We start from the raw sequence: 19,329 nt of genomic DNA on the forward strand, positions 1-19,329 counted from the left end.
ACAGCTTCGGGATCAGGACTAAAGGGTAAGTTAATAAAATTCGTAATTTTTGTAATTTTAGTGCTACAGCTATGAAATTTGGAGAAATTGCTAGTTTTCAATCGTTTATTAACTCTGCTAAATTACAACGTTGTAGATCAAAAAACACAAATTTAAAAAAAAAATATTTTCAAGGCAAGCCGAAATATAAGAAATCCTCCCTTAAAACTAGCAATTTTGGTAATTTTAGTGATACAGCTATGAAATTCCATCGTCAATTTGAAAATGAGAGTAAAATGACTAATAAAACATTTCTATTGCAGTAGGTCCGTGTACGAAGACGATGGCGACGTTGGATCTCACAAGGTAGGATTTTTTCCTTCTGGGTGACGGGATTTGAACGACGATGGACCTCGCGATGGAAGTTGTTCGCGGAGTGGTTCCACCTAAAGTTAAAAGTCGAGTTCTGCGAAACAGTGCCGAAACTCTTTTTAGTGCGCGAGCTACTTTAGTGTCTTAAAGTTAAAATTAACACCGTTTTTGAAAAAATGTGAGTGAGTGCTTCCTGTGTCCTAGAGGGGGATGCAGTGGTAGGAGCCTGCCGACACAGCTTCGGGATCAGGACTAAAGGGTAAGTTAATAAAATTCGTAATTTTTGTAATTTTAGTGCTACAGCTATGAAATTTGGAGAAATGGCTAGTTTTCAATCGTTTATTAACTCTGCTAAATTACAACGTTGTAGATCAAAAAACACAAATTTAAAAAAAAAATATTTTCAAGGCAAGCCGAAATATAAGAAATCCTCCCTTAAAACTCGCAATTTTGGTAATTTTAGTGCTACAGCTATGAAATTCCATTGTCAATTTGAAAATGCGAGTAAAATGACTAATAAAACATTTCTATTGCAGTAGGTCCGTGTACGAAGATGACGGCGACGTTGGATCTCACAAGGTAGGATTTTCGTTTTTTTGGTGTTGGGATGTTGCGCTTGCGGTTTTTCGCGGAGTGTAAGTGAACCCGTTTTTTGCGCAGTGGTAGTGTTAGTGCTGTTGTCTTAGTGTGTGTTAACATGCAGGTAAGAGATTAACAGTCGCCTAAATGTAAGACACAATATCTGTATGTCCCAAATTTAACACAGCCAATATAAATTTCATAATTGTCACTAATTGATTCTATACAAATTTTGAAAACACCTTCGTGATTTACAAGCTTTATTTTATTTAATAATTAAATAAAATAAAAGCTTATAAATTACGAAGGTGTATATATATACTATATATTATGGCTATGATTATTATTATACATATTTATCATTAAATTATTATTAATTTAAAATTAGGGTTGACTGCAGATGTCAGATTTTGCATTTAAGTGACTCCTATAAGTAACTGTCGTTTTCACTTCTTGAAGACGAAATTGTTAGGTAAAAGACAACTATATCCAGGTAAGCACACCATTTTATACCATTTTATCACATAAATTAACACTTTTTTTTAGGTGTAACTCCGCCTGCAGCGTCCTGCTGGAGTCTGTTTCATAAAACTTACTCTGCTAATTTACAATTATTATAAGTTAATTAGTGTTTGAACTAAAGACACCTTAGTAATTTATCATAGTAAATTTTTATGGTACAATCCCCCTGAGGTACATGAGGTATCACTAAGGACGCTGTTGCCGGTCCCAAGCCCGGAAAAAGGAGGAGGGTTTTTCGGCAAATTTAGGAAGGAACCTGCTTATTTTAAAATGGATTTTGAGGTTTATTTCGCGGTTGCACAAGAGACTGGAAACATAGATAACAATGTACAGAAGAGTTACTAGGACAGATTCCAAGACACCGACTTTTCTAAGCCTATGGAAGCCAGTTTTATCAAAGAGGAATGAAGATGTTGTTTCTGTGAAAAGATAATAAAGTAGTAAGTCCGATTGTTTTATTTTTGATCTACATTTCAATGTTGATTAATTTATTATTGTTTATGAAATTAATTTGTATTTTAATGTGGGCGCCGGTGTTCTTAATTTTAAATTTGACAGTGAACTCAGTTGTTTACAAGTTGAAAACTGTAGCAATTAATTTGAGGCATTTTCAATGAGGCAAAGTGAAGTTAGCTTAAATATTAAATACCCAAGGTTGGTAGAACCGACATTTAGTAAAGTTGCCACGACAAATCAACATCAAATATGACAATAATAAGTAATAATTCACAACCTTTTAAAATCAAATAAACCTAAAATGTAGCGTAATCATTTGGCATTTAGTGTACAGTCGGTTTAAGTAGCATGTGTCCACTTTGACAGTAGTTTTTGAATTAATTTTTGAAACTTTAAGATAACATGGTTGGCATCATGGTCTCCCTCCGAATGTGACATTTGTCAATTTTGATATGAAAATAGCTGTGCTTCAAAGTTACATAATTAATTAGTGCGAGTCCATGTTCCAAATGAAGTGAATTTTCCTCAGATGCGATTGCTGTTTAAAAACTGTAAAACTCAAATTTAATTGCGACGCTTTGCAATGACAGAGCTTAGACGGATCGTCTTTTGTACATCAAAGCAACACTGCCATTGCAACATTTGCAACAGGAACGAATTACACCATGAAAATTTTTAAAATTTGTGACCTTGGATGGACATTTGCAACCTAAACCAACTGTGCTCCAACATTTTATTACAAATGTTTTCATTTTCGGGAAAAGAATGAAAGGTAACATCAGAATTCGGGTAAAAGTTTTCGCATATCGCATAGCGCAAGAATCAGACATTATATTTTTCGGTTATAATACAAAAATCACCTTTAAATTTATAAAGAGTCAAAGTTTTCTTTTGTTTTATGACGATATAAATTACTTTATGCCAAAAAATTGACAAATTAAGGCAACCTTATTCAAACCTTTTCCTCGAGTTTAGTGGCGACATCTGTGGCAAAAACTAAACATCAACAGTGGGCAGAAACCTGTAGAAGATAAAAAATTGCGGTAAATATTCAAATATCAATACTAGTATTGCTTCAGCTTTGTTAATAAAATAATCGAAAATTCTTCGAGTATAAAGAAACGGAGAAACGTAAATTTTGTGTGAATAGCAGAGACAAAAGGCAGCAAGGTGCATAAAAGAATAAAACACCTGTTGTACGTCGTGAAGACCGCAATAACCGTCAACAAAGCCCGCCGTGATCCTATCCCAGTCCCCGATTAGAGATGCGTTTTTCGTCCGCCTCAGCCCCTCACAATTAATCAATTCCGAGCAAATCAATCAAGTATTTACACGACATACAAGTTGTCTAACATATTTGCACAAGTGTGTCGTAACAGATTCCACCGCAGGTGTTCGGGAAGAGCGTAAAATTCCACGATCGCGCCCATCTCGAACCCAGGGCCGCACTACAACCGTCAATCAAGTCTTCTGCGACAGTGACAGCAGTGACAGAAGAGTGACAGTTTTTGGTTAGAAACGCATCAAAAATCCGTGTTGATGCGAGAAAGAAGTGAAGAATGTGGATTTCGGTGAAATTGCCTCGCGTTTGGCCTAGATCCCGATGACAGCGTGGCTGTTCCGGGCCAGTCCGGCCCTGGTCGACTCACAATCCCACTTCCTCCGACAGGTCAGCCTGGAATGGCCGAAAAGCGGTCAAACGTTGTACAGGTGTTTTTTAAATGTAGTTTGTAGTGTAAACGTTTCAAGCTCCAGTCACACGTAAGTGGAAAACAGTGAATGGGAAAAGGGCGCAACACAACACAGCAAAGTGTATAGGTTATGTCGAATTTGTTGATATCTAGTGCATAAAGTTAAGTGCAGTGCACTCAATCGGGACGTCTGCTTGGGGTCCCCAAATGTAACGTTACTTTGTGCTGTGTTGACGTTGCGAACTTTGTAGGCCACGCTTCTTCGCATTTTCTTTCTTCATTCTTCGTTTTCTTCATTAGTGTGTGATGTAACAGTGTACAAATTTTAATTGGTGTTTGGAAAGTGGGTTCCGAGATATGGGACGACCATTTGAAGCCGTCTGAGGTAATCAGGTTAGCTTGCAAAACCAGGTAACGGGACGCATCCCTTGCCGTTTTAGAAAGTTGCCACCATCTCAACCCTCAGTGAGTCATTACTGTTATCGAAAAATTAGCCACGGATTTACCCGTGCCAAGTGACGTAATTCATACTAACGCAACTTCGGTAACGTGCCGATGGTTTAGCATAACAATAACAATGGTAAATATGCAAGAACTAAATGAAAAACTGCATTTGTTGTTGCCCAAGAAAGCGTACTTTCGGTTCACGTGTTGCTCAAATGACGCCACAAAACATTCCAATAAAAATGTGGTCAGTGATGGATGTAATAGAGTGAAATTTTCACAAACTCGAGAAATTGCAATATTCCGAGACGAAAATAAACCTATTTTTGGCGATAACGACGATAAAACGAATTTGTTTAGTTGTTGCGAAACGATTATCTTATTTCGAATTTTGTCCCGATGGGAATTTCAATGAGAAGTTAATGATGTCAGATAAACATTTGTGGTACTCATCCAGAACTTGATAGCAATGTTTATGTTTGAACAGTAATTACCAACATTTGAATGGATAAAATGAAGCAACTGGGCGTTTAACGCGCTTACTTTTATTACTTCTTAGCAAATAACCCACAGATTCTAAAAAACCACTTTGCGAACACTTTTATATAATATAGTCGAACTATTGTAACACGAATTTTATTCTGCCTTGAACGCACAAGTTCTCTTGGGAATCTGCTTATCGAGTCCGGCTATTGTCACAGGACCGCCCGCAAGGTTAAAGAGGACAATGAAAATTAAAATCGATACTATAATGGGACAAAAAAAGGATTTAAGTAGGCCATTATTCGCACAAATTGCCAACAAGTCACATTAAGTGACACTGGCGAAGGCCAAATCGTTTCTAATACAGTCGAACTTCCATATTGTGAATTTTCAATTCTACGCCTTGGCTGTAATTATAAAAAAATTGCAGAATTACTTTGATGTTTTGTGCGTATTTCGGTGCGAAGACTTCCCAATTTTCTCTTATTTTCAACTCATTTTCCATTTTTTTACCATATCCAGTGGCGGGTTGGCCTCTGCTGGAGAGCATAAATAGGCGTAACTTTTTCAAAATTAATTTGGTCGTCTGTTTAATGACAATAAAGCTTAAATACATGGAATTTTGTGAAGTGACAGAAAAATCTTAACCGAAATTTCGTCCTCGCAACTGTGCATACCTCAATATCAGAAGGCAAAAATAATATATAATATACAGGGTGATGAAAAAAAGGCGCCTATGCTACCTATCACGTTGTAGCTAATTCTTTCCTGAGTCTATAATTGAAAACCAAAATGAAATTTGTATTTTTTTAAGATAGAAGCTTTCTTTTATAAACGATTAAATTCTGTTTCGATAAACATTTTATACCAAATTCATTATTACACAACACATTTTTTACAGTTGATTATATTCTGAATTAAAAAAGGACAAAAAGTGCTTTAAATCAAGTTTCTTAAACTATTAAAAGTAGCATTTCTTGGCTTTGTAAAAAAAATTTCAATGTTGCAACATTGTAAAGTTCTTAGTATTAGTTGCTTAGTTATGGAGGCTGCGGAATGTAAAATTTTATTAAAAACAGTTGAGCAGCATTGCCAAGTTTTTCCTTTAAAAAAAAAACATATTTTGAACAGGAACGGGTTTAAATTAATTTTGCATTAATTTCTAAGATGGTTTAACTGAAAAGGACATGGTAGTTCCACTCATGAGCGCCTTTTTTTCAACACCCTGTATATTACAATAAAATTGGGGGCTAATGTGTGTTTGCCATTTCTTATTGACATGATTTGACTGCCAATTAATGATATAAAAACAAATAACAGTTGCTTAACTCTTTAATTTAACGAAACATAAATAAATTGATATTTATTTCTATTTCCCTTGACCTTAGCAGTTCCTAAGCTTATGGATGAAGCATTGAATAGGTGTAAAAAATTGCCAAGACCTCTGTTTTGTTGTTTTTGCGTATTGTTCTTCAAATTTGTGGACTTGTATTTCACTGAGGGCTTTTAAATTGTTTTTCTAGAAGCAAAATTCTTCGACTCAAAAATAGTGGAGTATCATTTTTCTATTTTTTTGCCATTTTTTGAATAATCTAGGTAATTTCGAAGTAGATCACCCTGTATAATTCAGAGCAAAATAAGAATATTTCGTTCTTTTCCTGACTGTGTGCCCTCCGCAGGTGTTGATGGAATCGGCAAGACAGTCGCTGGAATTCTTCAAATATCTGCGGTGATCATGGCCGACACTGCAGCCGAGAATGAGGCAGATTCGGGCAGCGGCGGCCCGAAAGAAGACACGCCCGATGGAACCCAAGAAGACGACGCCGACCAAAATGAAGCCGAACGTGTAACAGGTTCCAACACAAACTACGATTCCAGCGAAGGTACTCACCGTTGTAACCGCTGCGATTTCGAGGGTGTAAGTAAAGCAGCCTTGACAGCCCACGTGGCGCAAACACACACCATGAACGAAGTCAAAGTGGAAACTGAAAACAATAATTCACCCCCGGATCGAATACATAGGAAGATGTTCGAGTGTGATGTCTGTAATATGAAATTTTCGAACGGAGCCAATATGAGGCGGCATAAAATGAGACATACGGGGGTGAAACCGTACGAATGTCGCGTTTGTCAGAAGAGGTTCTTTAGGAAGGATCATTTAGCGGAGCATTTTACCACGCATACGAAGACGTTGCCGTATCATTGCCCGATTTGTAATCGGGGGTTCCAGAGGCAGATTGCCATGAGGGCGCATTTTCAGAATGAACATGTTGGGCAGCACGATTTAGTCAAGTCGTGTCCGTTGTGTAGTTATAGGGCAGGTTCCATGAAGAGTTTAAGGGTGCACTTCTTCAACAGGTGAGTATAGATTTCGGTAAAGATAGTTTCGAAATGTCCTCTTTTAGACATGGGATTGACTTGGACAATCCTGGTCCGGCTGGTTCGCAAGCTTCTCTCTTTGCCGCTGCTGCTCAACAAGGTTTTACGATGGATAGTGCCTTGACGTCGTTGGGCAACCTCGCCGGGGGCAGCGTTTCAGTTAGCGTTACCGGTGCTAACTATAGCGATTCTGGGGATTCCACGGGAGCTCGGTCAACGGATAATGCCACCCCACCGATGCATTTTTTGACGCCTCACGTCGAAATTTCCATGGCTGATGCCCCAGCGCCCGTGTTCTCATCGTCACTTGTAAGTTTGTAAACAAAACAGTGTTGCAAATCTTTTTATTCACAGTGGCCGTTTTGTTTTTCTCAGAACGATCAAAGGTCAAATTTGCCCGGTCAGAGTGGCGATGTGTCCCAGCGCATGAATGGCGATTGTCCCGGTTCCCCTCAATCCGCCGATTCCAACTCAAACGCTCCGTCCAGCAGCCACATACAAGCGAATTCCCTTAGAATAGACCAAGAAACGAACATAACACCATCGATTTCGCTAATCCCCATTAAACAAGAACCTGGTGAAGAACTCTACGACGTGTCGAAACGCAATGGACCAAATCCAAGCACCTCACCTTCAGGAAGTGTACAAATGCAAACAGCAACCTCAAGTAGCCTTAGCTCGTTAATCAAAGTTTCCCCGTTAAAGAGTCTGCTTCGAGACGATCTCAAACGGAAGATTGTCTCGAGGATGACTTCTTCCCCGCGAGGAAGATCAACGGCGAGTCCCAACCCAAATCCTGAGAGTTCGCCGAGTGATACAGCCACTACCACCAACGGCGCCATAACGTCAACAGGAACAGAACAGCCTTCTGATTCTTCGTTATGGCGCGCTATGGGGAAACGGTCTTTATCGAGTTTGCAATGCATATTTTGCGGGATCGGTTTCCCGGATCAAACGCTGTATTTCTTGCATAAAGGATGTCACTCTGACGCTAATCCTTGGAAATGCAATATCTGCGGGGAGCAGTGTTGCAACGTTTATGAGTTTAATTCGCATCTGTTGAGTAAAAGTCACCAGTAGGCTCGATTTACTTAATGACATGATTTTTTTGTAAAGATTAGGTTTAAGACTTCTTACAGTGCAAGTTTACAGAAAATTCGAACAATGTGATAATTTCTTGTAAAATTGTTGATAACAATTGCATTTCTTTCATGTTTCAGGGTTTTATGGGTATTTTATTATACTTCATTCCTTTTACATTCCTTTGGTTCAAAAAGTCCAAGTGCCTGTTGATTGCCTATGAACGATTACCTGAAGATTTGCTCTAAAATCATATCCGTCCATTGAAAAATGTTATATTTACTAGGATGATATTTTGCAGATTATATATTGTAAAGCAAGAGCTTAGGATATTCTAGTTGGAGCTTCGTTTAATACATTGTTACAAGAATTTAGAGTTAAGTTTCCATTTTATATACATTCCATATTATAGTGTCTTGTTGACTCCATGAGACAGAAACAAAATAGTTTGTACAGTATTTATTGTTATATTTTATGGTAATTTTATTTCGTGCAATATATTATGTTGCAGTGCCTTAACGAAAATTTTGCACTCCGTTTTATTTACGTCGAAAATTATTTACTAAGACATGTTTTTTATTTTCTTAGAAATCTATTATTGTAGTGTAGACATTAGGACATGTTACATTCCTTCATTTCATTCAAAAAGAATAGATATATTTATTTTTATCTATACACAAATTGTAAATTACAGATTCTTGTAATTCTGGTGAAAGGGTTAAATAAACTTTTATGGAATATCAACTTTTTTACACCGCAAACAATCAAGACAACAATGAATCCACGACATAAGTTAAAATAATCTTTATTTTTGTAATAAACCTTTTTTTGGAAAAAAAATTGCGCGCAATTTTAAACTGAAAAAGTAAAATCAAAATGTCTGATCACGTGATCTTCAAAGTGTCATAACTGTCATAAACCGAATAGCTTTTTTATTATAAAAGTAGCAAAATTTTCTTGACAAATTGCCTTTTTTTTGTTTAGTATGTTTTCATTGAACTTGAACCGAGTCTGTGATATCTGAAAAACTTGTCGTTTGTTGTTGTAAAGTGTCTAATCTAACCTCAAATTTCCATGGCGAAGCGAACAGCAACCTCCGAATTAAACCATGATAACTGGGATAAAGAAGATAAAATTGAAGATGCAGGCACGTTTGCAAGAGCCAGTGATGACGCTTTGAAGAGAAGAGTGATAAAAGTAGCTAAAAGAAGAAATCCGTTGGCCAGCCAAGTACGTAAAATGAGCCTTTTTGGCGGTTTTTCTTTAATGTTGTTTTTAGAGCGAAGATGGTAAAAGCAGCGCGTTTGGAGGTTTCTCGGGTTTCGGGAAAACACAAGCGAGTAGTTCAAATTCGTTTGGTTTTCTTAATAGTCTAGCAAGTAAAGGAGAAGAGCCAAAAACCAATGGGAGTTCAGACAAGGGAAACGAGACAGTTTCAGACGAATATTACGCCAAGTTAAAAGGGCTGAATGAGAGCGTTACTGAGTGGATTAAAAAGCACGTCAGCGAAAACCCGTTCGTTAACTTACAACCCGTTTTTAAAGACTATGATAAATACTACAGTGATTTAGAGAAGCTGAAGAGTGAAGCCCCTGAATCAAAGGAGAAAGTTTCTAGTTCAACGCAGTTCTCTTTTGCTGCCACAACATCCCCAAAATTCTCGTTTGGTGCGACAACCAGTGCACCGGTGCAACCCAGCACTGGTTTCTCGTTCGGGACTGCGACTACAGCGACTCTCAGTTTTGGGGCTAGCACCACTACAAGTTCAATGACGTCCGCACCTAGTTTCTCTTTCGGAAGCTCAAATTCAGGCTCAGACAGTGGAAAGTTCTCCTTTACAAGCACCGTCATCAAACCACCAGACACTAAAGAAGACGCAGAGGATGATGAAGAGTGTCCAAAAGTCGAAATTACCCCGGTCGTAGAAGAGGGGCATATTTACACAATTCGTTGCAAAGTTTTCGTTAAGAAAGACGGCACTTTTGCTGATCATGGAATTGGAACTTTGTACTTAAAACCTGTTCCTCAGAGCGAAAAAGTTCAGTTAATTGTCCGAGCCGAGTCGAATTTGGGGCGCTTAATTTGTAATTTTATCTTGTCTGAGAGTATTCCAACGCAGAGGATGGGAAAGAAGGATGTCATGTTAGTATGTGTGCCAAATCCTGAGGCCCAGCCGCCACCAGTGCCCGTGTTACTCAGAGTTAAGAGTCCTGAAGATGCCGATGAGTTATTAAAAACCTTGCAGAAACACAAGAAATAAGTTTATTAAAGGAGAAATAGCTCAATAAAGTAATTTTTTCAAGTACACTTTTCCTTAGTTAAACAATAGCGGTTAAAATTATATGGGCGCCGAATCATATCAATATATACCTATATTTTATTAACTAATTACAAATAAAATATACACTGCTGAAATACACAAGACTATATATAAATAAGAACAAACTCAAATCGTAATGTAAAGATTGTAAACTACAGTCGTGGCCATTGTAACAATATACACTCTGACGATTGTAATATAAACTGCAACTGAACACTTTTATGCGTAATTTGCGGTCACAGTATAAATAAAATATAACTCTTGATCAGTTGCTGGTACTTAATTTACATATCCGGTGTTGATATAGACTGAAATTGTGTCCCTTTGTATAAATAAAATACGATTTTTGCTCAAAGCACACAAAACTTTTTATTTGTACAATTTGAGCCTATAAACTCGACCGGATGTGGCCGACTGTACAGATAAAATATGCACACAAACTTACAACATAAAATGAAACCCAATTCGCTGATTCTTAGAGTGACCAATTTATAAAATCGTATTGCACGGCATTTGTAAACTCTATGGTATCAGATTTTCGCGACCCCATTGGGAATGAGTTTTTTATCAAGATTCTGTTGTCCCAACCCGACCTGCAGGTGCTTCATATGAATTTCGACGGAATTCTGGAACACAAGTTGGTTATCCGGTGTTAACTTTCGTTTTATCTGTTCCATGGTTCCTTGCAGCACCTGCAGCTCGTAAGCATTTTGGTCAGAATCGGCCAAACTCTTTACTTGCAGCATCAATGCAGTGAGATCCGTGATGAGGTCCAACACTGATGGACTCCTTACTGGTTCTTTATCAGCGGCAATGATAGAATTCTGTCTCTGGACGATTTCTGTGGCTTCTTCTCTACACTTTTCGCGGATGAAGCTTGGAGCTAACATTGCTGCTACGCTGGGCTCTGGGGCGATCTCGTGACAGTGAGTTTGGATCTCGTCAAGATAGAGTTGGAGATCATGATTCAGCTTTTCTAGATCTATCAAAATCCACGCGTAGTTGCGTTCGAATTCTTCAGGAATTTCAGAATGGAAGGAGTTGTATTTCTCGGCTTTAGCGTTCATGGCTTTGAGTTCGTTTACTTTGATTTTCTTTACTGTGAGGATTTTGGTGATGAGAACCACTTTCTCGAGGAGTTTTGTAGGGTAGCCTCCTATTCGGCCCTCTTCTTGGGGGAACATGGGTTTGTTGATCATAGAGCCTGATAAAAGGGGATCTTTGCGCAATTTGAGATTGCCATAAGGCGACATTTTCGCTAGGTATGTAGACAGACCGTTTCTAGGTCGGAATTTGTTTTGGAAACTCGACAGCGAAATAGTTTCTGGGGGCTCATTGCTCAGAACCTCGTAATCAGGGACAGAGTGCGTTCCTAGCCCCTGCCTCTCGAATGTTATCCTGTAGGTGTTGTTGGAAGTGTCCACGGCGTCGATGCTTCCAGTGAAGAGTCCATCTTGAGGCTTTCGTAACCGAGCTGTTATTTTCGTCCCAATAACCAACTGCATGGGGATCTCGGTTGGGAGGTCTTTGAAACTTGACATTTCTGTGGCTTTTCTTTGTTGTAAAGCCCTGATTTTCTTTCTTTTCTTCTCTAATTCTAACCGTTCTTCATGGAAAAACGCTTGTGAACACCGTCGTGGTTTCCCCATCATCCTCCTGATTTTGGTCCACTGAACCCTCGTCAATTCCCGCGTTTTTAACTCAGGAAACGACTCTTTCAAACATATACTAAAATCATTCTCCCCCGAAAACAAACATCTATCAATATCACTATAAAACCACTCGTAACAAACCCATTTGTGTGCCTTTGGTAATTTAAGAACATTTCTCAATCTTAACCCGATCTTCTGTCCTATTTTTCTGTCTGGCGATTGTAAAGGCGGCGGCGGCGACATGTTCCTCGGTGGTTTCACGTCCCTCAACATGTGCCTCTTTGGGGTATCTTTCATTTTGCTGGGAGTAGAAAGTTTGGTTTTCTTGGTTGGAGTTTGTTTCATCTTCTTGGCTGAAGGAACGCGATGATGTGGCGTGTTTACAATATCATCGTCGTAAAACAGCTTGTTCTTTTTCCTTATCCTAGCTGGCATCCCTCGAGCATTCAAAACTTGTGTTGGTTGTGTGGGAGGTGGCTTGGGTGCAGCAGGCGTCCCCACTCTCTGTAAACCCAAAGCCGCGGGCCCCAAGGTGGGGACATCATCATCCATATCCATCTCGGTGTCTTCCTCCTCGTCCATCACCTCCTGCTTCACTGTGACACCATGTTCGTTCGTCATTTTGTACTGTTGTTTCTACCTGAATACGAGAAAATAACTTAGTCGTTTTTCATCCCCAATGTTACTTTTCGAGGCATCGATTCGCAAACTAGGAGGCACTTTCGGGATAATGAGATCGAGATTCAAAATTTGAATTTGGTACAACTATATTTTCAAATTTAAAACATCGTTCCCACCAAAATATTTGAAGATTTCTTGCCGAAATCGACCAAGGAGAGCAGAGCCAAAGCGAGTACTTACACGAATCTGAGTCAAAGTTGCATTCTTCACCAAGCACAGACGCGAAAACTCGCTTGTTTGTTTTAAATTCGACAAACTAGACGCGTTTTGCACTTTGAAGTTCGTCCGCCATATTGACGTCAAGTTTAGGGAATTCTGGGAGTTTTACGCGGCATCGCTGGGGCGCCGTAATCACAGGACGTAATCAAACGCATCGAGAACGAAATTTTCGAAACAAAAAATCACAATTAAACCGTCTTTTCAATGCATCAATAAAATCGCAAAAAAGTAAGCATAAAAGTGATTTCCATCTCAAACAAATTGAAATCGGAGTAGTAACTTTTTTGTCCCTAGATTTGTGATCGCGTCCTGGGTCTAGACTCCTCAAATTAAAAATAGGCTCCCTTCGTCTCCCTGTCTCCTGTTTTGATTTGTGCCTTTAAAATCAGCAACTAGACCTATTTTTCCACTAATTAAGCGAAAGATCTCCTCGAAGGTTAATGATTTTTAAATCTGTGCTTGCAATGATTGCGCAAGTCCCATCATGGCCCGCCTTGGAAACAATTGAATACGAAAATCAATGACATTTTTATCTCTCATGATAAGAATTTTTGCGTTAATGTTTCTAGGTACAGCTTCCCTGGCAGATGATAACTGCCGAGAGAGGGACCGCTTAATTGAAAATGAGAAAGGTGACCTTTATATGTTAATTGACGCGACGTTGGGACAGAAATTAACTATGCAGTGCCATTATTGGTATGCAAATGGTTCCAATACGAAATATCTCCAAGTTTTCGTTTTAGCAACGAGAACGATGATGGAAGGCCGAAAGTTTGGTACAAAATCGACGAATTTGGCGCCTCAGAACCACACGAAGTTCATTTAGATATGAATAATAATTCCACAGAGAATAGAATTGAAATGAGCAAAGATCATCGCTTAATACTGCATAATTTCTCTAAAAGCGACACGGGATTATATTACTGTCAACACTTTGAAGGAGAAGCAGCAGAAAAGAATAATTTTTTAGTGGACCGTAAGTAACAATTCCTACGTATAAAAAAGTAGAAAAACTTCATCTTACCTTTACAAGTTTTGTTTGCAACTTAGAATGATTGTAAAGAATTTTAAACACTGAAAAAGTTTGCGCCTTCTAACCTATAATTTCATATTTTTGTCAGTTATGTTGTCATTCTGACGCGCGAAAATTCAAATTTCAGTTATCTCCGACGAAAATGTGACTGCGGAAACTGGAAATCTCACAACGTGGAAAGAATATTACCAAGAGCATTTTGTTCCACTTAACACCCTTTTTATAGAGTCTAAAGGGACCGAATTTCGGGAAATTCGAGAAGAAATTAAAATTAAAATGGAAGTAACAACTGAATGGGGGCCCTGGGGCATCTGCGAGGTCTGTGGACGCCCCAAAAATGAAGGACTGAGAAAGAGGACTGGGTTTTGTCGAATTAAACTCACTCAGAAGGTGTTTTTAATAGTTATGTAACACCGTAAATTGACTTTTTTTTTCTTCCCAGGATTCTGGAAAGTCCTCAGGAAATTCCGACCGCAGATTCTTGAAAACAGCCCACGCTGTACCGTGCCGCTCCCAACTTCTGGGTCGGCAGTTCCCGGAAGTTGGCAACCGGACCAGAATTATCCCCAATTTCATCCAGATTCAAGCCTGTGAAGGAACCTGCAATCCAGGTACTACCTCCATATAATGTTCCCTTTACTTATCCGCTCTTTAGACGCAGAAGGAGTTCATAAAGGGTGGAAAGCCGGGAAGACGTCGAGTTTCAAATATCGCAAAACGTTTGTCCTGGAAGAGAACTCGCACTTGACTCTAATTTGTCCAGAGTAAGCCAAAGAACACGATTAAAAAAATATTTTGATAAGATCCACCCTAGATAATACTGTCGTTTGGAAGAAGAACGGCAAACTTTTGAAAGCTGGAGAGAGTGTGGTTCCTCCGGAACCAGAGGCTGAGCCGAGAATCCTCGTTGATACTTTCAACACGTTGTATTTAGTAGGGGTGAGGGAGTCAGAAGAAGGAAATTATACGTGTCAAGTCGATGATATAAGAATGCAACAAATTATAGTTTTTGTTATTTCAAAATCTCGACTTTTGACTCAAGGTACCACTCTTCCACTTGTTCTCCTGTAAACCCGTAAATTCCAGCTTTTGTTCGCCACATGATGTACCTAGGTCTCATTCTATCCCTCACTCTTCCATGTTACTTCTCTGGACTCGTAATAACTTGTAGCAGGAAACGGTACTTTAAAAACTACGAAGAACTTAAAGAAGAAGAGGCGCAGAGACGCGGAGGTCGGTACACGCAAGTACCATGATGGTATGCAACCAAGCATTGCCCACCATCAGTACCGACACAATTCTCAAGGTGTTTGAATCGCGAAGAGAAAGTTGGAATGTCTTCTGTGACAGATTTCACGAGAAATGGATCTGTTTAGGTCGATTTTATTGAGTTTTTGTTTAGTTTTTCTAATTGTAGGTCCTAAATTAACTAATGGTGAGTATGCTAATTTTCGTTGTTCCTGCGAGCATTGAACTGTTACAGGAATTCTCAAGAGATGTTTCGTATGCCGATCACGGGGAGAATTAGGAAGTTGTAAAGATCCTTTTACGGTAAATGCCACGCTTATAGAGCATGAAAAAGGGGTTGAAGCAGTACCGTGCGCTTCAGGATGGTGCGGGAAGATGTTGGAGACTGAAAACCCGTTGAAAGAAGGTAGGTGTTCCATCAAAGTACCCATATAAGTTAACCCTCTGGTTTTAGAGTATGGGGTGGCTACTGAAAGAATGTGCCTTCAAAGAGGACCCTCCGATAGCGAAGATCGGTGCGCTTACGTGAAGTGGAACTTCAGGAAAGTCCTCATGTGTTTCTGTAGAGGAGATCTGTGTAATTCCTCCGGTACTCTCACTATTAACCACTCTCTTCTAATTCTACCCCTTCTGACTATACTTCGACTGATTAAATTGTAAATAAAAATAAATCCCTTGTTCTTTATTTAATAAATTAAAAGTACCCACGGTTGAAGAGTTCTTTCTTAAATCTATAAAATGGCAAGTTCGGCCGTAGAGACCCCAATTTATTTCCAGCAAGTCCACTACGTTTTCTTTGTTCTTGGTTCTGCAGTACTGCTTCAAGATGGTTAATCTCGCTAAAAAACAGCGGTTTTCGGTAAAGGTAAGCCACCGCCCGTTTGGCAGCCAACCCCTTCAGAAGAAAAGGATCTGGATACTCTAAACCATTGCTAAAATCCGGAGTAAAATGCCCACGATGCTCTTCAAAAGACAACGAATTAGTTTGAGGGTGTAAATCATCATCGTTCCAAAACTCGACGTCTTCGAAGCTTCTAGTTCTTCGATCCGGCGCTCTTCTTACAAAGCTTACATACTGGTAGCTTACAGGAGACGCAACGCTGACGTACAACAGGATGAACAGAACAATGATCTGGAGGAGTATCTGGAATAAGAACGAGAGCGCGTGAGTTGTATTTACTTATTTGGTAAATTTTTTCTTGGGGACAAAGGAGTTTGGCCTTGCATGACTTGTATATTTATTGCGGAAAAAATGCGAAGTGAAGTCATATGGCCTAGATCCTAGATCTCGTATCTGTGACAGCGTGACAAGCGATGGCAAAGACTATGGAATTACAAACCGCACGGAAAAATGTAATTTACCAAGGATTATGAATTAGAGACTGGACAAGGATTTTTTTGGGGAAGAAACAAATTATAGTAAAATGGGTAAATTTGGGTGGGAGTTTGGCCGGTTTCTCTTTGTAGAAATCAGGATTTCAAAATAAATTATTTCGCGCCATAAAAAATGACACATCGTGTTTGATTTAACGTCAAACTGTCTAAAAATGAGGTTAACAGATGACACGGCGCGGTTTCGTAAGTTTAAATTGTAAATTATTAATTGTTGCTGCAGATAACTTAGCATCACCGGAAACACTCGGAATACATAATAAACTGCATTACGCAAATACGAAACACTTTTTTGCGATGAAAAGTTCAATGTTGCCTTTGTTTCTAATTCGATCTAATTAATCGCTCCAAATTAGAAATGCGTGACTATTTTTCCCTGACCCTTCGAGCCATTAATTGATTCTGGGGCTTGAGCACATTAGCAATTACATAAACTCATTTATAAGTTAATGTAACTGCGAAAGGTTACATCTCTTTATTAACACTTCGGAAGCTGCTCGAGAAAGTGGGAAATAAGATGAGCAACTCGTTCAAATTTCCCATAAGTCATCATCTTAACAAGGCTGACCCTGATGATCAAATGAACATGTATAATTTACAAAATAAATGTGAAAGGGATATTAAGATTAATCAGATAAAAAAAAATCAATAAAATAGCCGAAATCAAAACATTACTAAAATATGTGACCCAATTTCAGTAAAGATCAAAGTTATTGGAGTCTTTATCTCCAAATCATATTTTATTATGCAAGAATGATGTAATTGAGAAGTATTACTATTATATTTGCGTTGCACGTCGTAAAAATCGGACTTTCTTCTCAATTGTGGAACTTTCAACGAGCGAATATATTAGATGTTAAAGTTGAAACTATTCTAGTGGTCACAATAACAAAGTCATTTGCAGTTTGTGCCATTTACGAAACGCAGAGTTCTCACAAAATTGTTGAAAATAAGCGAATTTTAATTGTATTATTGTCTTAAGTGAAATGGGGGTTAAATTAACCTAATTAAAAATGGACTCCGGTGAGAAAAGATTGACACTAGAAAAATCTATAAAATGTTATTAGTTTACCTATCTCGATCCGCTCTATAAAGCAAAACCCACGTAACCTTTGCAATATGGAAATGATTCTAAGGATCGATAACAATGTGAATATTGAGCCTTTAAAAAACAATTTGTTGCAATCGATATGATTAATAGAACGAAAGACTGACATTTTAAACAAACCCACTGATCGAATAACTCGACTTTTAAAGGATTAGGTACCTACTTTTGGGAAATTCAGACCGACATGCAATTCTTCGATAATGACAGAGAAAGTGTCTCCAGGAAAATTTTAATGTTTACAAAAGCTGCGGGTGCTCACATAGATAAATCAGTGAAATTTCTTAAATAAACAAATACGTTGTTACTTAATCTACTAATATTTTCCACGGCTTGCTGCACAATGCACCATGGTGCAACTGCATCTCGTGGTCTTGTTACGTCCATTTTTTCATACTTTAAGATGCATCATTACGATATTTTTGACCTAGATACAATTACAACAAATCCAAGGTCTTTAAAAGTAAAAGCTCTGCCGTTTAACAGCTTAAATTAAATAATTGAATTAGCTTAGAATACGGAAGCGGTGCATTTTGAGGGCTCCTTAATCACAGCAATTCTCATCAAACTTTCACGTGTAAAGTGAAGAAAAAGACAAAGCCATGACTTATGTTTCATTTCTTGGTAGCCCTGACCGCTGCAAAATGCAATTTGCTCGTGATTTATAATTAAAATAATGGTCATCTCTAGAGGACAAATGTCAGCCATTCACTGCTCTTTGGTGGACTTTCTTCATGAAGGGGTAGGCGGAAATGACACTTGAAGAGCATGAAAGGAAGATGCTGAGTAATTCAAGTGAGATGATGAGCAAAAAATGTACATCTTTTCAACGATTACCGTTTGATTGAGTTGCAAGACTACTGTTTCATCATACATTAATTAAAAAGTGAGCTTCTTCTTTTTTATCACTGTTATTGGAACGATCAGATAAACATTGATAATACTCAAGATGGTCAACTCTTATTATTATTGATTTAAATATAAATAAATAGAATGCGCGTTCTCTAGTGTTCTTAGTAAGTAAATTGTAGGAAGAGATCCAGAGGTTTCTTGCATCACGCTGGTGATTTAGGCTAAAAAATTGTTAGATTTATGACTAGATGCACTAAATGTACATAGCGACTTTAACAGTTAATGGCGGTACTAAAAACCGCAAACTATTAACATTTGTGTTGCGAACTTATGATTCTAAACGAAAGTGTGGCATAAAAAAATTAAACAAAAATAAGCAGTTTACCGACACATTACTAAAAATATTATCGCAAAAGAAGCACTTCGTTAAAATAATTTACAATTCTCTTAAAAAGAAAAATTCTTCTTCATTTTATAAAGATGTGGGCTCCAAAAAAAACACGCGACAGACTGAGCGACTTACCATTATTTATGAAGCTTCCGTTTAAATTTGCAGAGCGCACCTATCACTCTATCACCGTACACAGAAGAATTCAATGGTAGTGTTGAGTAGAGAATAGCGCACTTTACTTATTCTTTCACTATTTCAACCACCATCTCTTAGTTCTAGTGTGAGCAAGGATGAAGTAGCGACACATTGCAGAATTAAAACTGCACAAACTTATTTGCGTAAAAAAGTTTTTCAGCCCTTAAAACACGTGTGTTCATAACTGAGATTTTAAGGGAGGAAGAACCCCAACACTGCTCCATATTTAAAATTCTTGTGATTACTGAAGTTCTGA

The 19,329-nt window shown here is 38.3% G+C and overlaps 6 protein-coding genes across 11 annotated transcripts; 4 read left to right on the forward strand and 2 right to left on the reverse strand.

Moving 5' to 3' along the window:
• The first annotated feature begins 3,493 nt into the window (after positions 1–3,493).
• Positions 3,494–8,725, forward strand: LOC148170284 (uncharacterized). 5 transcript variants are annotated; one of them, XM_088043456.1, is made up of 4 exons: positions 3,494–3,577; positions 6,206–6,884; positions 6,932–7,214; positions 7,281–8,725. In XM_088043456.1, exons 2-4 carry the CDS (start codon positions 6,262–6,264, stop codon positions 7,983–7,985), a joined length of 1,611 nt encoding a protein of 536 aa, XP_087899582.1. In that variant the 5' UTR covers positions 3,494–3,577; positions 6,206–6,261; the 3' UTR covers positions 7,986–8,725. The 5 variants fall into 5 exon arrangements, with proteins under 5 accessions (XP_087899582.1, XP_087899583.1, XP_087899579.1 ...); XM_088043457.1 differs by having other exon boundaries at positions 3,520–3,618; XM_088043453.1 differs by lacking the exon at positions 3,494–3,577 and adding an exon at positions 3,579–3,669.
• A 120-nt stretch (positions 8,726–8,845) lies between these two features.
• On the forward strand, positions 8,846–10,290 carry Nup50 (nuclear pore complex protein Nup50). The gene is made up of 2 exons (XM_088042884.1): positions 8,846–9,215; positions 9,265–10,290. Exons 1-2 carry the CDS (start codon positions 9,060–9,062, stop codon positions 10,243–10,245), a joined length of 1,137 nt encoding a protein of 378 aa, XP_087899010.1. The 5' UTR covers positions 8,846–9,059; the 3' UTR covers positions 10,246–10,290.
• Positions 10,230–13,976, reverse strand: LOC148170286 (protein lin-9 homolog). Of its 2 annotated transcripts, none has more exons than XM_088042882.1 (2): positions 13,882–13,976; positions 10,230–12,597 (listed from the first exon to the last, which is right to left on the reverse strand). In XM_088042882.1, the coding sequence occupies exon 2, from the start codon at positions 12,576–12,578 to the stop codon at positions 10,836–10,838; it is 1,743 nt and encodes a 580-aa protein (XP_087899008.1). In that variant the 5' UTR covers positions 12,579–12,597; positions 13,882–13,976; the 3' UTR covers positions 10,230–10,835. The 2 variants fall into 2 exon arrangements, with proteins under 2 accessions (XP_087899008.1, XP_087899007.1); XM_088042881.1 differs by lacking the exon at positions 13,882–13,976 and adding an exon at positions 12,819–12,907.
• LOC148170287 (uncharacterized) lies at positions 13,208–15,146 on the forward strand. The gene is made up of 7 exons (XM_088042883.1): positions 13,208–13,553; positions 13,601–13,833; positions 14,018–14,280; positions 14,333–14,501; positions 14,546–14,654; positions 14,694–14,932; positions 14,977–15,146. Exons 1-7 carry the CDS (start codon positions 13,378–13,380, stop codon positions 15,144–15,146), a joined length of 1,359 nt encoding a protein of 452 aa, XP_087899009.1. The 5' UTR covers positions 13,208–13,377.
• Positions 15,147–15,152: 6 nt separating this feature from the next.
• Positions 15,153–15,848, forward strand: rtv (QVR superfamily protein rtv). Its single transcript, XM_088042887.1, has 3 exons — positions 15,153–15,325; positions 15,374–15,544; positions 15,593–15,848. Exons 1-3 carry the CDS (start codon positions 15,253–15,255, stop codon positions 15,796–15,798), a joined length of 450 nt encoding a protein of 149 aa, XP_087899013.1. The 5' UTR covers positions 15,153–15,252; the 3' UTR covers positions 15,799–15,848.
• On the reverse strand, positions 15,817–19,102 carry LOC148170289 (uncharacterized). Its single transcript, XM_088042885.1, has 2 exons — positions 19,011–19,102; positions 15,817–16,282 (listed from the first exon to the last, which is right to left on the reverse strand). The coding sequence occupies exons 1-2, from the start codon at positions 19,011–19,013 to the stop codon at positions 15,833–15,835; spliced, it is 453 nt and encodes a 150-aa protein (XP_087899011.1). The 5' UTR covers positions 19,014–19,102; the 3' UTR covers positions 15,817–15,832.
• Between the last annotated feature and the right edge of the window lie 227 nt (positions 19,103–19,329).

The sequence above is a fragment of the Gnatocerus cornutus genome, chromosome 8 (assembly GCF_029298725.1).
Source record: "Gnatocerus cornutus isolate USDA-ARS CGAHR chromosome 8, icGnaCorn1.1, whole genome shotgun sequence".
NCBI lineage: Eukaryota > Metazoa > Arthropoda > Insecta > Coleoptera > Tenebrionidae > Gnatocerus > Gnatocerus cornutus.

What these genes read in the sequence shown, in the direction of transcription:
- LOC148170284 (XM_088043456.1), top strand. Translation starts at nt 6,262, where the DNA reads ATGGCCGACACTGCAGCCGAGAATGAGGCAGATTCGGGCAGCGGCGGC. An exon ending in AGGGTGCACTTCTTCAACAG is followed by an intron (nt 6,885 to 6,931) that starts GTGAGTATAGAT and finishes GTCCTCTTTTAG; the next exon opens with ACATGGGATTGACTTGGACA. An exon ending in CCGTGTTCTCATCGTCACTT is followed by an intron (nt 7,215 to 7,280) that starts GTAAGTTTGTAA and finishes TGTTTTTCTCAG; the next exon opens with AACGATCAAAGGTCAAATTT.
- Nup50 (XM_088042884.1), top strand. Translation starts at nt 9,060, where the DNA reads ATGGCGAAGCGAACAGCAACCTCCGAATTAAACCATGATAACTGGGAT. An exon ending in GAAATCCGTTGGCCAGCCAA is followed by an intron (nt 9,216 to 9,264) that starts GTACGTAAAATG and finishes TGTTGTTTTTAG; the next exon opens with AGCGAAGATGGTAAAAGCAG.
- rtv (XM_088042887.1), top strand. Translation starts at nt 15,253, where the DNA reads ATGGATCTGTTTAGGTCGATTTTATTGAGTTTTTGTTTAGTTTTTCTA. An exon ending in AGGTCCTAAATTAACTAATG is followed by an intron (nt 15,326 to 15,373) that starts GTGAGTATGCTA and finishes GAACTGTTACAG; the next exon opens with GAATTCTCAAGAGATGTTTC. An exon ending in TGAAAACCCGTTGAAAGAAG is followed by an intron (nt 15,545 to 15,592) that starts GTAGGTGTTCCA and finishes CTCTGGTTTTAG; the next exon opens with AGTATGGGGTGGCTACTGAA.
- LOC148170286 (XM_088042882.1), bottom strand. Translation starts at nt 12,578, where the DNA reads ATGACGAACGAACATGGTGTCACAGTGAAGCAGGAGGTGATGGACGAG.
- LOC148170287 (XM_088042883.1), top strand. Translation starts at nt 13,378, where the DNA reads ATGACATTTTTATCTCTCATGATAAGAATTTTTGCGTTAATGTTTCTA. An exon ending in GAATAATTTTTTAGTGGACC is followed by an intron (nt 13,834 to 14,017) that starts GTAAGTAACAAT and finishes TTCAAATTTCAG; the next exon opens with TTATCTCCGACGAAAATGTG. An exon ending in TTGACTCTAATTTGTCCAGA is followed by an intron (nt 14,655 to 14,693) that starts GTAAGCCAAAGA and finishes TATTTTGATAAG; the next exon opens with ATCCACCCTAGATAATACTG.